Source organism: Lotus japonicus, chromosome 3 (genome assembly GCF_012489685.1).
Source record: "Lotus japonicus ecotype B-129 chromosome 3, LjGifu_v1.2".
Classification (NCBI taxonomy): domain Eukaryota; kingdom Viridiplantae; phylum Streptophyta; class Magnoliopsida; order Fabales; family Fabaceae; genus Lotus; species Lotus japonicus.
Window position 1 is genome coordinate 20368217 of NC_080043.1, and position 17277 is coordinate 20385493.

The following is a 17277-nucleotide window of genomic DNA, read 5'->3' on the forward strand; positions in this document are numbered from 1 at the left end:
GGTATCAGAGTCGATGGTTGGTGTAGTCATGGTTACGACTCCTTGTATCAAAAGTCTTTCTGACGCTGTAGTTAGGCGGTGTGTCCCGTTGACGCGATGAAGCGAACGACAATGCAATTGTGGATAGCTTCCAAGGAGGGGGAGCATGGTCATGTGGTGGTGACTCGCACTTTAGGAGAGAATATTGAGAATTCATGTGTGAGTGGAAGTCTCACATTGGTTAAGAATCGGTGAGGTGGAAACTTTAAAGTGATGTGACCCATAAACTCAACGCCTTAAGGTTTTGGGTAAAAATGTTGTGTCCAAATCTCTTGGTGGTCTTTGGTGTTGGCCCATTGGTGCATGTCTCATGACTTGGGCTCCCCCTGCTTACCCAACAAGATGTAGTGTTCAGTTCTCTTGGAGAATTTCGATGTCAACCCATGGAATCATGTCTCATGCTTTGGGCTCCCTTATCTCTCTAACAAGTGGTATCAGAGCTGCTGGTTTGTGTAACCATGGTTACAACTCCTTGTGTCGGAAGTCTTCCTAGTAGTGTGGATATGCGGTGTGTCTCGTTGACGTGGTGAAGCCAACGATGGTGCAAGTGTAGATAGCTTCCGCGGAGGGGGAGCATAGTAATGAGGTGGTGACTTACACTTGAGGGAGAGATTGTTGAAAATTTAAGTGTGAACTGGAGTCCCACATTGGTTAAGAATGAGTGAGGTGAAAACTTTATAAGAGATGTGACCCATAAGCTCAACGCGTTAAGGTTTTGGTTAAAGATGCGGTGTCCAATTCTTTTGGTGGTCTTCAGTGTTGGTCCATTGGTGCATGTCTCATGCTCTGAGCTTCCTCTGTCTCCCTAACAAGTGATATTACAACCGATAGTTTGTGTAACCATGATTACGACTCCTTGTGTCAAAAGTCTTCCTTGTCGTGTGGCTATGCGATGTGTCTCGTTGACGTGGTGAAGTGAAAACATGTGCAAGTGTTGATATAGCTTACGCAGAGGGAGAGCATGGTAATATGGTGGTGACTCATACTTGAGGAGAGAATGTTGAGAATTCAAGTGTGAGTTGGAGTCTCACATTGGTTTGTTTTTAAGTGAGACTTGCCCTATCAGAGTTCCTCCACCAGCCCCATCACATCCGACAACATACGACTTGAGGATTTTAGGGCCCAAGTCATCATCAATAGTGATATTTTCACCAATACGAGAAATTGTAGTTATTTTTTTCAACTAATAATTCTCACGGTGTTTGAACTTATATTCTCATCTTATTAACAAAAAAGGAACATGTATAACTAAGAAATTAAGAATAACAGCAATGCCAATTAATAATTACTAAAAGTTGTAGTAAGAATATTAAAAAAATTAAAAAAAAAAAAAATCGAGAGAGAGAGAGAGATGAAGTGCGAGTTGGCCAAGTCTTGAAGTATAATCATCATCATCATCGTGCATGCATTTTAGTGCCTCTTCCTTTCTCCTCTCTTCTTCTTCTCTGCATGCACACGCCTTCTCCCTCAACCTCAACCTCAACCTCAACCTCTCTCTCCTCCTTCCTCTCTCTCCAACCACCGTCAATTCCAATCTCCGCCCACTCCCCCTCCATTTCCCGGATTCCGACCACCGTCCCATCACCACTCTCCTCAACGCGCCGCCACGCCAATTGCAAATCCAAAACCGCGGCGGCCTCGCCCTAAATCCGCCGTCGAACCTCGCGAACTTCCTGAGTGTCGCCGGCGTGAGCTTCATTCTTCGATTCTGATTTCGGTACCTACTGACTCTTGATTCCATTTCCTGTTTTTCGAAAGTAGGTGAAGTGACCGTTAGGGTTTTTTTTTTGATGCAGTGGAACGAAGCTTGTGGAATTGGAGTTGAAAATGGAGTCAAAGAGGTGTATGAACGTGGCGTGTGCCGCCGCGACGTCGGCTCGGTGGCGCAAAGGTTGGGCTCTGCGATCCGGTGAATTCGCCGATCTCTGTGATAAGTGCGGGTAATCATTTCTCTAGATTTCTAATTGACACGCGTGCGTGCGTGCTTGCGTTGAAATTAATGCGCGTGACAACGTTGATATAAGATTGATTGTACGAATCGAACAGTGGATTTGGACTTAGTTGTATTTGATTTCACTGATTTTATGACTTTGTTATTGTCAATTTTTTATTTTTTTGAAGGGGGTTGGTTGATTGGTTAATGTTTTTCTTTTAAATTTACTTTTCAAGTTGTTAATTTCGTGACCTTTGGCTACTTTTTTCTTTTATTCCCGATTTTTCCAAAGTTTGTGTTTACTGTGTCAACAACTTTTTGCTTTTATTCTATTTTTCGAAAATTTATTATGTTGTGGGTTGTTGATCTCATCACAGGTGAAATTGGGTAGCTCAAGTGTAATTGTGGCTGTCGGACAATAATTTGAAATATTTGTCTGTAACATTATACTCTTGTTTGGTCGTTTTAATTGTCCTGATATTATTGTGAATAAATGGCTCAAAAAAATTTTATGGGTAGTAACATTAGATTTCCTATGGAAGTGGGAAAAGAAATAAAAACAAAGGAAAATAAATTTTGCATGAATTATGATATGAATCTTGTATGTGATACACTGGTAAGGCTTTCATTCTGGGGGGGAATTTTACCATCAAAATCATTTTGTATTTGAGTGGTCTGCACAATTGTTGTCTGGTTAGGAAATACTGAATTAGTGGGGGTGGGTGCCATCATATGTTGAGTCCATAATAGAATTTTGAAATTAGTACATATGCTTCGGCTAATGAGTCTGGCAGAGTTTACAAGCAAGTACTAAGTGAAAATATCATGCTAAGTTGCTATATTGTAATTTTCATTTTCACCCTGAGCTATGCCCACATAGGGTGTTTGATGTTATCTGGATAACATGTGTCCCTTAGATTATGTATTGACTTTTATCAAAAGTCTGGAAACCTTATTTACTTATTGAAGCTGGAAATGACCAAGAAAGTGCTCTGATTCTTACTTTGAATTTTTGTCTACTCTAGTTCTGCTTATGAGCAATCAACATATTGTGATATGTTTCACTCAAAGGACTCTGGTTGGAGAGAATGCACTTCTTGTGGCAAGGTACAGTGTGTGTGCGTGTGTGCAATAGACAATTTTTATTTTGACCCATTTTCAGTATTTCCACTTGCTACACACTATACTTAGTGATCCTATATGTTCTGTTATCTGCAGCGTCTCCATTGTGGATGTGTTGCTTCTAAGTCTCAGCTTCAATTGCTAGATGCTGGTGGTGTATGCTGTAAAAACTGCACAAGTAATTCAGGACTTCAACCTGTAAGATGACATCACAATTTTGCATATTTAACTAATCATAAACAGATGAAATATTGTTTCGTTTGTTGAACTTCACCACCGTCTCAAATAGATTAAAATTTATGATGATACATAGAAGATCTTAATTTAAGGTTAAGTTTGGCTGAATCTTTTTTATGATAAAGTTGGAAAGTTAGTTTTTGATTAGCATTTATAGAGTAAATTGATGTTCTATGATCTAACAAATAATTAAAAGTTTTATTATGTTAGCATTTAAGTCAGTGGTGCCATATATAGGTTGTTGCATCTTTATTTTTTGTTGATGTTTTCATTTGTCTAACTAAATATTCCAAAAATTGACAATGATAACTTGACAGATTGCAAGTAATGAAAAGCCTACTGGATCTGGGACATCAAAGGTAAAAAATGTCAGTGCACAACAGTGCACATCTCTGGCTAACCAATTAAATGTGAGGGGTTTGCAATTAGGGCATTATGCAGAGAATGATGGGCTGAGGTGCTGGCTCAAACCTCATAGTGTTGGTACAGAGGAACCTTCTACAGAAATCAAACCAGAAGTACTGCCCTCTGCTGGAGAACTTGGAAGCACTTTGATATCACAATTTCATCGTGACTCTAATGGATCATCTAAGCCTGCCAAAGCAGAGAACTGTAAGGCAGACACAGACATGCAAGATATATATGAATCATTAGCACAGACAAATTTGAGTATGGCGCTTGCTGCTCCTTTAGGAATTTCGAATCCCTTTAATAGTGCTGTTGTTGATGAAAGGGAACTAAGTAAAACATCACCTCCACTTCTATTGGCGTCTAGATCTCGCCATCTTTTACCTAAACCCCCTAGGCAAACTCTTACCCCAGGCTTAGAAGCAAATGCAGGCATGGTGTCCCAGATTCGTATAGCAAGGCCTCCTGCTGAAGGATGGGGAAAGAGTCAGCTGCTTCCGCGTTATTGGCCTCGAATTACAGAACAAGAGTTGCAGCAAATATCGGGAGAGTATCCATCATGCTAACTAGTTCTGTAAATTGTTAATTATTGACTACATTTTTTTCAGGGTGATAAATTTGTTATTATTTTGACCATTACTATTTACCTTAGAAATATATTTCCTTAACCATGATTCATGATACGTTTAAGTTCAAATTCCACCATTGTGCCACTCTTTGAAAAGATGCTTAGTGCAAGTGATGCTGGTCGAATTGGCCGCTTGGTTCTACCAAAAGCATGTGCTGAAGTAATGTTTCTTAACTTCGCTGCTGATCTGAATCTTCTCTTGTCATTTTGTTTTGCCAATAATTCTGCTAGAAGTTATTTTTCTTGATGAGCCTTGTAAATTGTTAGAACTGATAGAAGAGAGTATTGTGCAGGCATATTTCCCTCCTATCTCTCAACCTGAGGGCCTTCCTTTACAAATCCAAGATGTGAAAGGAAAAGAATGGATGTTTCAATTTAGATTTTGGCCAAATAATAACAGCAGGATGTATGTTTTAGAAGGTGTAACCCCCTGCATTCAGTCCATGCAACTGCAAGCTGGAGATACTGGTATATTTTACTTAGAACCACTTAATTTGTTCAACTACCCATTCTAAGAATAGATAAACCACATGGGAATTTTTTTACTTGTCCTTTTGTACTGCTGCAACATTGGCTAAATTTTCTTATATTTTTTCAGCTGTTCTACATATGTATTTTACAAAATCTCTGCAAATTTCTTGCTCATTATGTCAACTAATAAAAAATTATACCTAGAAGAGATGCTGACTTTAGTTACTGAATGCAAATAGTTTTTCTGAAGTCTTTTGTTTTATTTTATGTCTTCTTCTGAAAATGTTTATTAAGTTTGTATAATTTTACTGCTGTTTTATTCTTGTTCTAACTTTAATGCCAACATTATAGAACTAAAATCAGTCGTGCTTTTGGTGATGAAAAGCAGTTGATAAATGTACCATTTCTAAGTTTCTATTTGCAACTGATTTTTTTTTTTTTTAATATTAGTTTCATCTTCAAATTTGGATAGTAAAAATGTTTATAACTTTTTTCAAAAATGTTGCAGTAACATTTAGCCGCATGGAACCTGAGGGGAAACTTATAATGGGTTTCAGGAAGGCAAAAACTTCTGCTGTAGTACAGGTAATAGTCACTTTAGTTCATAAAGCAAACTAAACTATTTGAATTGATATTAATTTCCTATTAAGCAGGAAACACTTCCGTCTAATATGCCCAATGGTTCTCATTCAAGTGAAACTACCTATTCTGGTGTTTATGAGAATCTACCTATATTAAGTGGTTACTCTGGCCTTCTTCAGTCACAAAAGGGATGTTCAGAAACTCACCTAAACGCATTGTCTAAAAGCTGGAACTCAGCTGGTGGTGACATGAATTGGCATAATATTGACATGCCCGAAGGCAGGAAAAGAGATGGGTTGCCTGTACCTCCTGTAATGGTTCCTGAGAAGAAAAGAACTCGCAATATTGGGTCAAAAAGTAAGAGGTTACTTTTTGATAGCCAGGATGCACTGGAGCTGCAACTTACTTGGGAAGAGGCTCAGGATTTGCTCCGTCCACCTCCAACAGTTAAGCCAAGCGTTGTCATGATTGAGGATCATGAGTTTGAAGAATACGACGTAAGTAAACTATTTATGAGAAATTGAAGTGGTTTTCTATGTAATTAACCCATTTAAGTTCTCATCTTTGCTTTTGTGTGTGTCTCTGTGTGTAGCCGTGAGTTAATAGCCTGTTAATAGTCAGTGTGTTTGGTTGATTTTTGGAGTTTGCAAAATCAGTTTTGGGGTTGATAAAAATGACTACGTGTTACACACCATGTATAAGATCTTGTGTAGGAGTTAACTTACTTCAATCAATGCAGGAACCTCCTGTCTTTGGAAAGAGAAGTATATTTGTAGCACGACCAACTGGGTAAGATGAATGCTTTCTTTAGTTAATTTTCTGTTTATCTTTTTACTGCACGTGTCAGGTTTTCCCCTCCTATTTTCTTTGATATTTTCTATTGAACTTCATGGTTATACTCACAAACCATACCAATGTAGAAGCTTATTTATTTCAATTGAGTATTTCAATTTGGAGTACAATTGGTCCTCAGGATAAATGAGCAGTGGACACAGTGTGATATTTGCTCAAAATGGCGGAAGCTGCCAGTTGATGTACTTATTCCACCTAAGTGGACATGTGTGGAGAATCAATGGGATCAGAGCAGGTGAGTTGAAGACCCAAACATTACACTGTTATTAACAAAACTTGTTTTTAGCAAGACTTTCATGCTTCTGCAATGCTGTAACAGGTGTTCATGTTCTGCCCCCAATGAATTGAACCCAAGGGAACTGGATAAGCTTCTGAGACAGAACAAGGGTATTACACCATTCCTTGCATTAAATACTGGTAGAAAACGGTTCCATCTGCAATAGTTTTGCATTACTTATGAAGTTGTGCTTCACATTAGGATCAGATGCTTTCATTTTTTAAAAGAAGAAAACACACATACAGAGCTGAAAATTTTAGTGCCTCGAGTATCATTTACATATTTAGTCCATAAGTTAGCATCAGGAGAATTGAAAATCTTCGCAATTGGTATGGAAATTAAGGAAAAAAAGTATGCACCGGATGGTCAATATTATTGAAGTCTTGACTTTTAATATGCACCTTATATTTCCATCTTTTAACAACTCAATCGATATCATAACTCAAGTAACTAAGATATATACATAATGACTAAAGGCCATCATAGTACCCTTTTAACTTTCTTAACTATAATTGATGTTGAGCCACCACTTGAAAGAAACTGACTTTTGTGCCAATAAGATGACAAAAATGTGCGAACAGTAATTATTTATTCTGTGGATTTGCTACCATACTGTTGCTGCCTGTATTAACTAGTTCTGTCTTGCCATATTGTGCTTACCCTTTATAGTCAAATTATGTGTTGAAAGAAATTAACAAATCTGTAAACCCTAATTGTGCTACATGTTCATGTTGGTGATTTTACGACTATTAGAAATGCATGAAGATATGTTTTTCTTGCCAAAATATTGTGATATCTAATATATTTAGATCCGTTACTTTGGAATAGAATTCAAGAAACAGAGACTAGCAGCAAGCCACAGACAAGGCCTAGAACGTGAATCTTCTGGACTGGATGCTTTGGCAAATGCTGCAGTACTTGGGGATGATGCAAGTGACTCTGGCCGGACACCAGTCACTACCACTACAAGACACCCCCGGCATAGACCTGGGTGCTCCTGCATTGTCTGTATCCAGCCACCAAGTGGGAAAGGAAAACACAAACCTACATGCACCTGCAACGTGTGCATGACAGTTAAACGCCGGTTTAAAACCTTGATGATGCGAAAGAAGAAGCGCCAATCTGAGCGTGAAGCAGAGATGGCTCAGAAAAATCAGCTATCTTGGAGGACCAAGGATGAATCAGAGGTAGACAGCACCGTTCAACATTTAACTCCAGTTAACGGTTCAGAGAATGAAACGCGGGTGCCAAATGCGTTGGAATCACGGAGTCAAGACTGCGCGGCTGAAGCTTCCAAGGGGGGGAAATTAGACTTGAATTGCCAACCTGATCGAGAGGACACACAAGCTGGGCCAAACTCAGTGAGCATGATGGGTCTACTTGAAGAAGCAAATCTACCGCTGGAGACATACCTGAAGCAAAACGGTCTTACTAGCTTGATATCAGAGCAGCAAACAAACTCAGCTTCAAATGTGCAGGCACAGACAGCCAACGAGAGTGAGGGAAGAAACAATGAGGATTGCAATACTACTTCTGCAGTTCATGACCAGCAAAGCAGTCCTGAAGAGGACAGTGAGCAAGACAAAGACCAAAACAACTCACTCACATGAAGTCCTGCTCTGCTACCTTCATTTTCTTTTTTCCTTTTTATTTATTTTTTTGAAATCATTTTACAAGAAACATTGGATAAGTTATAAAGTTATAGGAGGTTTGACTGGTGTATCTATATTGTTTATGAATTGTCTTTTTCTGTCCCATGACTGTGATTTAATGATTTTCGCCCAAAAGTATATGCCGAAGTTTGCATTTTAGGTTATTAACTAGTGAGGCAAGGAGTTGAAATATCTTCCTTGCAATGCTAATACCCTTGGTTTTGTTTGTTTACCATGTGGGTAAGTTCTAATAAACTTTGTTTGTCTCCTCTTTACTATTATGATGATGAAGGGAGAGATCAGCTATTTATTTAGTCTTATGAAGCAAGAAGACGTTATATTGGTCTGAGTTAGGGTTGTTTGGTTGCAGTTTTAATTTTCAGTTTTTAAAACAGTTTTCTGAAACATTTTTTAAAAACAGTTGTGAGAAGAAGAAAACAGTTTGAATGACATGTTTTCCAACATTTAAAAAACTGATATTTGAAAACTAAAAAGTGAAACATCTTTTAACTGTTTTAATTTTTTTTTTAAATTAAAAAATGAGAATTATTTTCAAAAACATATCGTATCAAACATCTTCAGTTTTTTGAAAACGGCAAACAAACATGTCCTTCTCTCTCATTATGAGTTACAAAATACTTTGATATTTGATAGATAAATGTTTAGATGCAAAGGTTACCCAAAAGCGCCTCCTTTGTTAAGCAGGAATCCCTCACAGTCAAACCTCCCAAAGGCTTTGGTCAGATAACTTTCACGCATGAGACCAAGTTCTATAGCGACGACCAGCGTTGTTTGAGGACCAGATAAAGTTCCGGATGTGAGAGTCAATGGCATTGCAAATATTCTTGGCTAGCAACATGCAGCGTTGTTTATTTTTTCTTGATTGATTTGTTTGTTCTTAAAAAATTACTATGACTTGTTTGGATCTCGAAATGAAAAAAGAATATTAGCAACACTTTATTTTTTTTTTTTGTGCTTCGGAAAATAGCAACACTCTAATTTTAAAAACACACTTGTGATCTATTTTTTAAAAAGTCAACATATTTTTCCAACTTTTTAAAAAATGTGTACTTCTCAAAAAATAAATCAACCACTACGGGTGGGTTGGAATATGTGTTTTTTTTTTGTTACAAGAGGAAATCTAGAATATGTGTTTAAAAGAGTGTGTTGTTAGTATTTCTATAATTATAAAGAAATTACTAGCCTAAAACCAATTTTTTTGAAACGCCTAAAATCATATTTACTGGTGTAATTTTTTTTCAGCTTTTACTTACATATACTAAAGTAGTGTTTGGCCCGACTTTTTTTTGTCTTAAAAGTTACTTTTAAGTAAAAGTGGAAAATAAGATCTTTTAGAAAAAGGTAAAAGTTGTTTGTCAGTTTTTTAATTTTTTATAACTTAAAATTGCTTTTAATTTAAAATCTATTAGTTAGTTATTAAATTCACAACACTAGGTGGTTGAGGTGACATGATGGTGGAGGGTCAGGTAGCGCTGGTGTTGGAGGTCGGTGTTACCTATTGGCAGTGGTCGCGGTGGCGGTGGTTGTTATCGGTGGTGGAGGTGGTGGCAGTGGTGGTGATGGTGGAGGCGATGGTAGAAGGGGTTATGAAGGAAGAGTTGGCGGAAATGGCGGTGGTAGTGGTTCGGAGGCAGCAGTGGTGGTGACGGTGCATGTTTATGGCGGTAGTAACAGTGGTGGCGGTGAACGTTTGTGGTGGAGGTGATGGTAGAGGTGGAGGGTGGTGGTAACAATGGAGGTGATGTTCGTGGTAGCAATGAAAGTGGTGGTGTTGGTGGCAATGGAGGTGATGGCGGTGGTAATGGTTGTGGTGAACGGTTGTGATGGTAGAGATGGTGGTGGTGGTGATGACGGTGGAGGGTGGTGGTGAACGATTGTGGTGGAGTTGATAGTAGAGGTGGTGATGATGATGGTGGTGGAGGATGGAGGGTGGTGGTAACAGTGGGGTGATTGTGGTAGTGACAATGAATATGGTGGTGGTGGTGGCAATGGAGGTGGTGGTGGTGGTGGTGAGGGTTGTCGTGGAGGTGGCAACGATGGTGGTGGTGGACAGTTATGGTGGAGGTGATGGTAGAGGTGGTGGTGGTGGAGGGTGGCGGTAGTAGTGGATGTGATGGTGGTGGTGGCAATGGCGACGATGACGACGACGGTGGTGGTGGTGGCGGCGATGGAGGTGGTGGTCGTGGTGGTGGTGGATGGTTGTGGTGGAGGTGATGGTAGAAGTGGTGGTTGTGGTAGAGGGTGGAGGTGATCTCTCTACGGCTTATTTGAAAAAAGCTCCCTCATTTAACTTTTTACTTAAAAGTCACTTTTTCATATTTTCTTTGTAAAAGAATAAGTAACTTATTTTTTAAGAGCTTATTATCAAGTGTGTTTGGCTCAACTTTTCTTAAAAGTAATTTAAAAGTAAAAAATAAGTCGGGCCAAACGCTACCTAAGACTACAAAAATGATTAAAATCAAACACCAATAAGAATTTTCAATATAGAAGGATCATTGAATAACCGATTCATATAATTTTTCATTTGCAAAATATTAGTAACACGCTCTTTTAAAGACACACTCCTGACACCCTTAAAATTACATAGGAGAGAATGTGATGATTCATATTAATCAATTCAAAAGTTTTTTTTAAATGCTAATGTGGCTTAGTGAAATAGTAAGTTTTGTTGAGGGGTATCTCATTGATTAGAATGAGAGGACTCTCTTTTATTATAGAGAGTGGATTTTAGTCCTTTCGAAAAAATGGAAATGGGGAAGAAAGGGTGCCTTTAGTTTCCCCTTTACCTTTTCCTATCCACAGTGCTGCTTGTCGTGTCATGCAGAGACGGAGCAAGTGAGAGTAGTTTGGTCCAAAAGAGGGAGCTGACCAGGGTCCTTCTCATTTCTTATTCAAGGGGAAAATATGTTGACTTTAATTTGGTTGTCACTGTATGATTCTTGATGAACATGTTGGGAGTGTTTGAAATTAACTTGTTTCTTGCGTTGTCGAATAATAGCTCAAGTGGTAAGAGCTGGATGACATATGAGTTAGGAAGAGGTAGGTTCAGGGATCAATCCCTGGTGGGTGCAATTTAACTTTCCGATATTACTTTTTTTTTTCTTTCTCTATTGCTAGTAACACTCATCCACTTACATTTTGTATGTGATGCTTTAATTGCTGAATCTTTCTGCCTCAAAGTGGGTGAAAATGAAATCAAAGAAAAAATGTAATGTGAATAAAATCAAAAAACTTAGATCACATCACATTTTAGCCTTCCACTTGGTTGTTCGAAAAATTGGTGAAGATGAAATGAAAGAGAATCACACTTGATTGTTTAAGACCAGATACTTTTTTATTAAATAGTTTGACTAGTTGAACCCAGAATGACTGACTTTGCAATATCTACACTTGAGCATCTTCTCATCATTATAGAGAGATGGAATGGGAAGGTTAAAGAACCACAAAATCTATCTCCTATAAATTTGTATTGCCAATAATACTAATGATAATAGATAAATAAAACAATAATATCCTTCAACACTAGCTGTCTAGATTCTGAGGATGGTGAACTCCTAATATCCTGAATATTAAAGCTCCTCTGGCAAGCGAGGAGGAGGAAGCAGGATGGGCACAGCACAGCATCTTGGAGGTGAGAAAGTTGTTTCAGCAATGGATGATTGTGGTAGAGAGAGACTCATTCCAGGTGCCTGATATGAAACACCATTAAGACTTGGTGATTTTGACATTTGTTTCTTAGATATAGCAGCTGATGGTTCTTGCAGTGGGTGCCAACAAGAGTACTTCATGTCCTGTATCATTTTCAGATGCTCCACAATGCTTCTCATGGTGGGTCTCTCTGATGGATCCTTTTGGAGGCATCTCTGTGCAATGTCAGCTACTGTCCTTGCTGCTTTGGATGGAAACTGGCCTTTAAGTTGAGGATCCATGATCAGCGAGAGTCGGAAATCGTCTGACAGGAAAGGCCGGCACCACTTGACTAAGTTCCTCTCTTCCTTGGGATAGTGGCTATCAAGATTCTTTCTGCCTGTAAGTAGCTCCAGAAGAACAATTCCAAAACTCCACACATTGCTCTTTGGAGTGAGCATTCCTCTCTCCAATGTCTCCACTGGAAGTTTTCCAACAGCCTGTATGAAGAGAGAAATAGACACATAATTTCAAAATGTCAGTGTCATATGAAGTTTTCACATGAGAGGATCTTGATACTGCTGGATAAGGAGATACACGAAGGGTAGAAAATATTATATAAATTTTCATATAACAAGAGACACAATGCACTTTTGAGTCAAAGAACTTACAGATGAACTCTTTGAAAACTCTTTTTCAGGAACATGTCCAACACAACCATATTCTGAGAGCTTTGCACTGAAATCTTTGTCAATTTGTATATTAGCGGTTGAGAATTCATTATACATTGCCTGCATGAGTTATGGAGATATATCAGCAAAGATAGAAACATCCCATTCAATTGAAATCTGATGTACTAATGTAACATTCAAAATATCTACTCAGCCTATAATTGTTCAATCCATATTGAGAAATACACAATAACTCATGTCCAATGGCACTCACTTAATGAGGTCTAAACACATGCAAATATGGAAAATAAAGGAAGACATGATGACATGAGGCTGCTTCAGTATTGAATGTTCATATATGTTGGGGAGACAGGAGGAGCCTGAAGCAGGAGAACATGCACTAATAGGTCAACATTGAAGACCACAAAGTGAACCTGACACCACATCTTTACCTAAAGTCTTAAGGCATTGAGTAATGTGGAACCCTAGACTCACACTTACAACCACCAAAATATATGTTATACAGCAAATTAACCTACAAATAGTTCATCACCTGGAAAGGCCCTTCTTCATGCAAGAAAGTAAGACCTTTTGCAGCACATAAGGCAATCTTCATTCTTATGTTCCAATCAATTGAAGAGCCATCAGATTTCCCAAACAACAAGCTGTCCAAGCTCCCATGGCATAGCCTCTCATAAACCAACATCTTTGGTTCGGATATGTCGCGGGCATGAAATCCTAGCAATTTACAGAGGTTTGGATGTTGCAAAGATGCAAGATTACTGACCTCAGTTATGAATTCCCTGAAGCCCTAGAAGAATAGATGACAACAAATATGTAGAGCTTGTCAGAAAGTTCAACATATCTCATATCAAAGAGTGCATAAAACATTGAATTCTATACATCTCTTAAATATTTGGTTAGGAAGCATTAGCTATTAGGATTACCAAACATCATTTACTAGGCAAGAAAAGATCAATAGATCAAAGTAATGCAATGTGAAGCAAATTACCAGAGTTGGTGGGCGAAGACGGGTCACAGTGGCTTCAAACTTCTTTGGGCTTAAAGCATCGTTATGAAAGGAAGCTTTATATATGCTAGCAGAAAGACATTCTGAGATACATTGATCTGAAGAAAAATTGTGGCAAGCAGCAGCAATTTCCTCATACCGAAAGTAATTAAGCAACCCGGTAGATGGAAGGGGCACAGGTCTAGAAGCATGTGAAGGACCACTAACTTTTTCGGGCTTAAAGCTGCGAGTAGTCTTCAATGCACCACCACCCTTAGGATGTGGAAGAGGTAAAGGCCGTGGACTAGATGAACGCTGCTCCTTCATCGTTCCAGCTCTGTTATTCGACTCAGCTTGTTCCTCAAACTCAACTGAGACCAAAGCATCTTGTTCTGCAGAATTAAGAGCTCCAGAAGCATATAGAGGGCCATTAACCAACCCTGGCTTAAGGCTGATAATAACCTTCAATGCTCCACCACCCTGAGGAGATGGAAGAGGTAAAGGTTGTGGACCAGGTGAACGCGGCTCCTTCCCTGGTATTACTCGGTGTTTTGACTCTTCATGTTCCTCATGCTCAGTTGAAGCAAAAGCATTCTGTTCTGCAGAATCAAGAGCCGATGGAGCAGATAAAGCCCGCGACTTGCTGTTGAAAACTTTATTAAGAGGGTGAATGGATTTCACTTTAGTCTTAAAACTAGGAGGTGCCGACTGCAATGATCGGGTTTGAGTTTGAGATCCAGGCAGTACTGCAGCTCCATGCTCATTATGATTGACACGTTTTGACCGAATAATTCGGTCAAACAATTTTTTCTTGCTCTTCAAGATAGTAAAACACCCCATCTCGAATACAAAACTGTTTAAATGCTGCAACAACAAAAGGATAAAAAAAGCTTAGACAAACTCATGTTAGAAAAATAGTCCCTTTTCCCTCTTTTTCATTCCCATTTATCTTTTCATTCCTCTCACAAATCTTGGTCACAGTTATTATTAAGACCTCATGGTCAAATATTTATTTTTACTAATGGCTCCCAAATTAAATGTAAATGAAACACTAGAAATAATCATTACTGGAAAACTGATCAATTTTACATTGTTCCATCACATTCTCAAAAACAGAACAATAAATTACTTCATTTTTATTAAGTCATTTCTCAAATTTCACAACAAATATAGCAAAATACAATTGGGCAAAATGGCTTCTTGCTAATGAACCAAAATGGCTTCTTGGTCATGAGCTCCATGCACCCATGAATTCTCACACATTGAACAACAGGAAAATAAAATTAGAATATCACCAAAGAAATTCATTTCATTTAGTTTAACAAACCTCCAAGAATTTCCCCTGGACCCACCAGCTTCAACCCCATCAGGAATCATCAAAATAAACAAAGAAAATAAAATTAGAATATGACAAAAGAAATTCATTTCATTTAGTTTAACAAAACTCCAAGAATTCCCCTGGACCCCCCCAGCTTCAACCACAAAAAGAATGAAACTGGAAAATGCATCAAACTACAATCAAGCCAGAGTTTTCAAGATATAAAAACCAGCAAAAACAAACACATGATAAACAAAATAATGCTCAAATCATATGAATATAAAACCCAAATGAAGGAACTATGTCAAACCTGTAAGATAGCAGGTAGCAGCAGCACATGCAAAATGAGCAAACACTGTAGCTTGTGGTTCTGGGTGGAGCACAAAAAGCCCCTTTTAAAGGCAAAGAAAGAAACAGATTAGGAAGGTATGTTCTTTTTGCAAGAGGAAGAGGAAAGAGCATTATTTGGGAACATGTTGAACAGTATCATGAGAAATAAGACTCTTATGGAAAGCATCAGACCAAAAATCTTTATGCAGGATCAAGGATTCTCTCTTTTGAATTTACTTATTAAAGTATTTTTTATTAATCATTACCATAATCCAAGCACACACACAAAAATGGAAACTCTTTGACCCATTTTTCCCTACTCTGTCCTCTAACCATGTATGTGCCTGATGATGAATACTGAATTTCCAGTCAATGCTGTTTCATTAAAATTGAATGGCTCAGATTTTGAGTTTATTTGAGCTCATTGATCCAACGGCTAAACTACTTGAATGAGTTTTATATTACCTTGACTGCATTAAACTTTTTTTTTTATGTTTTTAAGATACTATATGTATTTATATTTTTATAGTTTATTTAAAAAGTGATGAGAGAATTTGTAGAAGGATTTCACAAATTTTATGTATTAATTAATAAAGTTGCCAGTTTTGTTGTGTGAGCATAAAATAATCAAAGCCCTTTGTATTAGTAACATTCCAGATACAGAGTTCTATTATACCTTGGTTTGAATTTTGACTAATTTCTTTATTGGTGGAATGGTGGTATGCTTATGCCTTAAGAGGATGTTTGAATGGGAATAATGAACAAAGTTTGAATTCGTTTTAGATTCCCATTTTCACTAGCAAGTACGTAGAGTATTAATTTTTTTTGTTACAAGTATTAATTTAGATGTTGGTCAAATGTAAAAAAATTAAAATAAAATGTTTCAATATATTTTAGTAGATAAAAATTATTATTATTATTAAATTTACAATATTGAAAACGTATCTTTTAAAGTGTTAATTTTTGTGAAATATTGAAAAAAAAATCAATTGATAAAAAATTATTTTATTTGAAAGTTATATATAATTTATTATATTAAATAAAAAATGTTTGAACATTGATTAAAATAATTAAGGGAAATAGTATTTTGTTTAAAAATATATTTAAATAAAAATATTATTTAATTTAATATCAAAGTTTAAAAGAGATATATTACCAAAGTAAAAGAAATTTGACTCTAAGATAATTTTTGGTTACATGACTCTAAGATATTTGAGTCTATGATGGTGAATTTTTTACTTAAATAAGAAATTTTTAATATTTGATATGTGCTTTCTATATATTGTTAGTAATTATTAGGCATAACCGTAAAAAAAAAAGTAATTATTAGGCATAAGGAATTAAAGTATCAAGACAGAAATAATAATAAATTTGTGTTGAATTTGTTTTAATATTATCCTATGCTTGCAAAATATTGCTTTAAGTATCATTCCTCTTCTTGTAATTAGGGGTGGAAATAAGTCAGGCGGCCTAACAGGGGCTTGTGGCTTGGCTCGTCAGAGGCTTGCCTTGACTTGACTCGTTTATTAAAAAAGCTGGGTTTAGGCTTTTTAAAAGGCTTAATTAACTAAAAAGGCCAAGTCTAAGCTATCATAAAAGCCTATTTGGCTTGATAGGCCGGCTTGTTTATCAATTATTTTTATTAATATTATAAATAAATATAATATTAATAATATAGTATATTGTTTTTTTAAACTGATGTTTACTTTATTTTGTATAAAACATAAAACCCTAAGTCTCTAACATAGATTAGAAGTCTTTTAGAATTTTAGCATAGCACATGAGGCACAACAACAGCAGGCAAGCACCCATGCCGGCGGCCTCAATCAGCCACCACTGCGGCGCCCAAAGTCCGTCTGTTCTCCACAACCGTGAGTCACGACCACCACCGTTTTAGATAAATAGGCTTTTAAGTAGGCTTGTAGGCCAAGCCAGACTTTAGGATAAGCCCAGGACTGGCCCAACACTAAATGAGGCCTCAAGCGAACTTTAAAGTGATGACTTTTTATTTAACTTTTTTTATTTAACATGTCTTATTTACAAAAATATGGAGCATTTTCTTTTTATTTGAGGCCTTATTTACAAAAATATGAAGCCTTT

General features: G+C 37.3%; 2 protein-coding genes across 6 annotated transcripts; one reads left to right on the forward strand and one right to left on the reverse strand.

The window, feature by feature from the left end:
* Positions 1–1409: 1409 nt before the first annotated feature.
* Positions 1410–8413, forward strand: LOC130745320 (B3 domain-containing transcription repressor VAL2). 4 transcript variants are annotated; one of them, XM_057597505.1, is made up of 13 exons: positions 1410–1756; positions 1836–1979; positions 2998–3079; positions 3191–3292; positions 3649–4289; positions 4431–4527; positions 4661–4835; positions 5347–5423; positions 5600–5917; positions 6160–6209; positions 6394–6507; positions 6592–6689; positions 7378–8413. In XM_057597505.1, the coding sequence occupies exons 2-13, from the start codon at positions 1867–1869 to the stop codon at positions 8157–8159; spliced, it is 2649 nt and encodes an 882-aa protein (XP_057453488.1). In that variant the 5' UTR covers positions 1410–1756; positions 1836–1866; the 3' UTR covers positions 8160–8413. The 4 variants fall into 4 exon arrangements, with proteins under 4 accessions (XP_057453488.1, XP_057453486.1, XP_057453489.1 ...); XM_057597503.1 differs by having other exon boundaries at positions 1411–1756; positions 5492–5917; positions 7378–8355; XM_057597506.1 differs by having other exon boundaries at positions 1414–1756; positions 6592–6659; positions 7378–8355.
* Positions 8414–11534: 3121 nt separating this feature from the next.
* Positions 11535–15508, reverse strand: LOC130749813 (probable serine/threonine-protein kinase PBL1). 2 transcript variants are annotated; one of them, XM_057603183.1, is made up of 6 exons: positions 15158–15508; positions 14857–14884; positions 13533–14393; positions 13074–13331; positions 12521–12640; positions 11535–12349 (listed from the first exon to the last, which is right to left on the reverse strand). In XM_057603183.1, the coding sequence occupies exons 1-6, from the start codon at positions 15307–15309 to the stop codon at positions 11792–11794; spliced, it is 1977 nt and encodes a 658-aa protein (XP_057459166.1). In that variant the 5' UTR covers positions 15310–15508; the 3' UTR covers positions 11535–11791. The 2 variants fall into 2 exon arrangements, with proteins under 2 accessions (XP_057459166.1, XP_057459167.1); XM_057603184.1 differs by lacking the exon at positions 14857–14884 and having other exon boundaries at positions 15158–15298.
* Positions 15509–17277: the final 1769 nt, after the last annotated feature.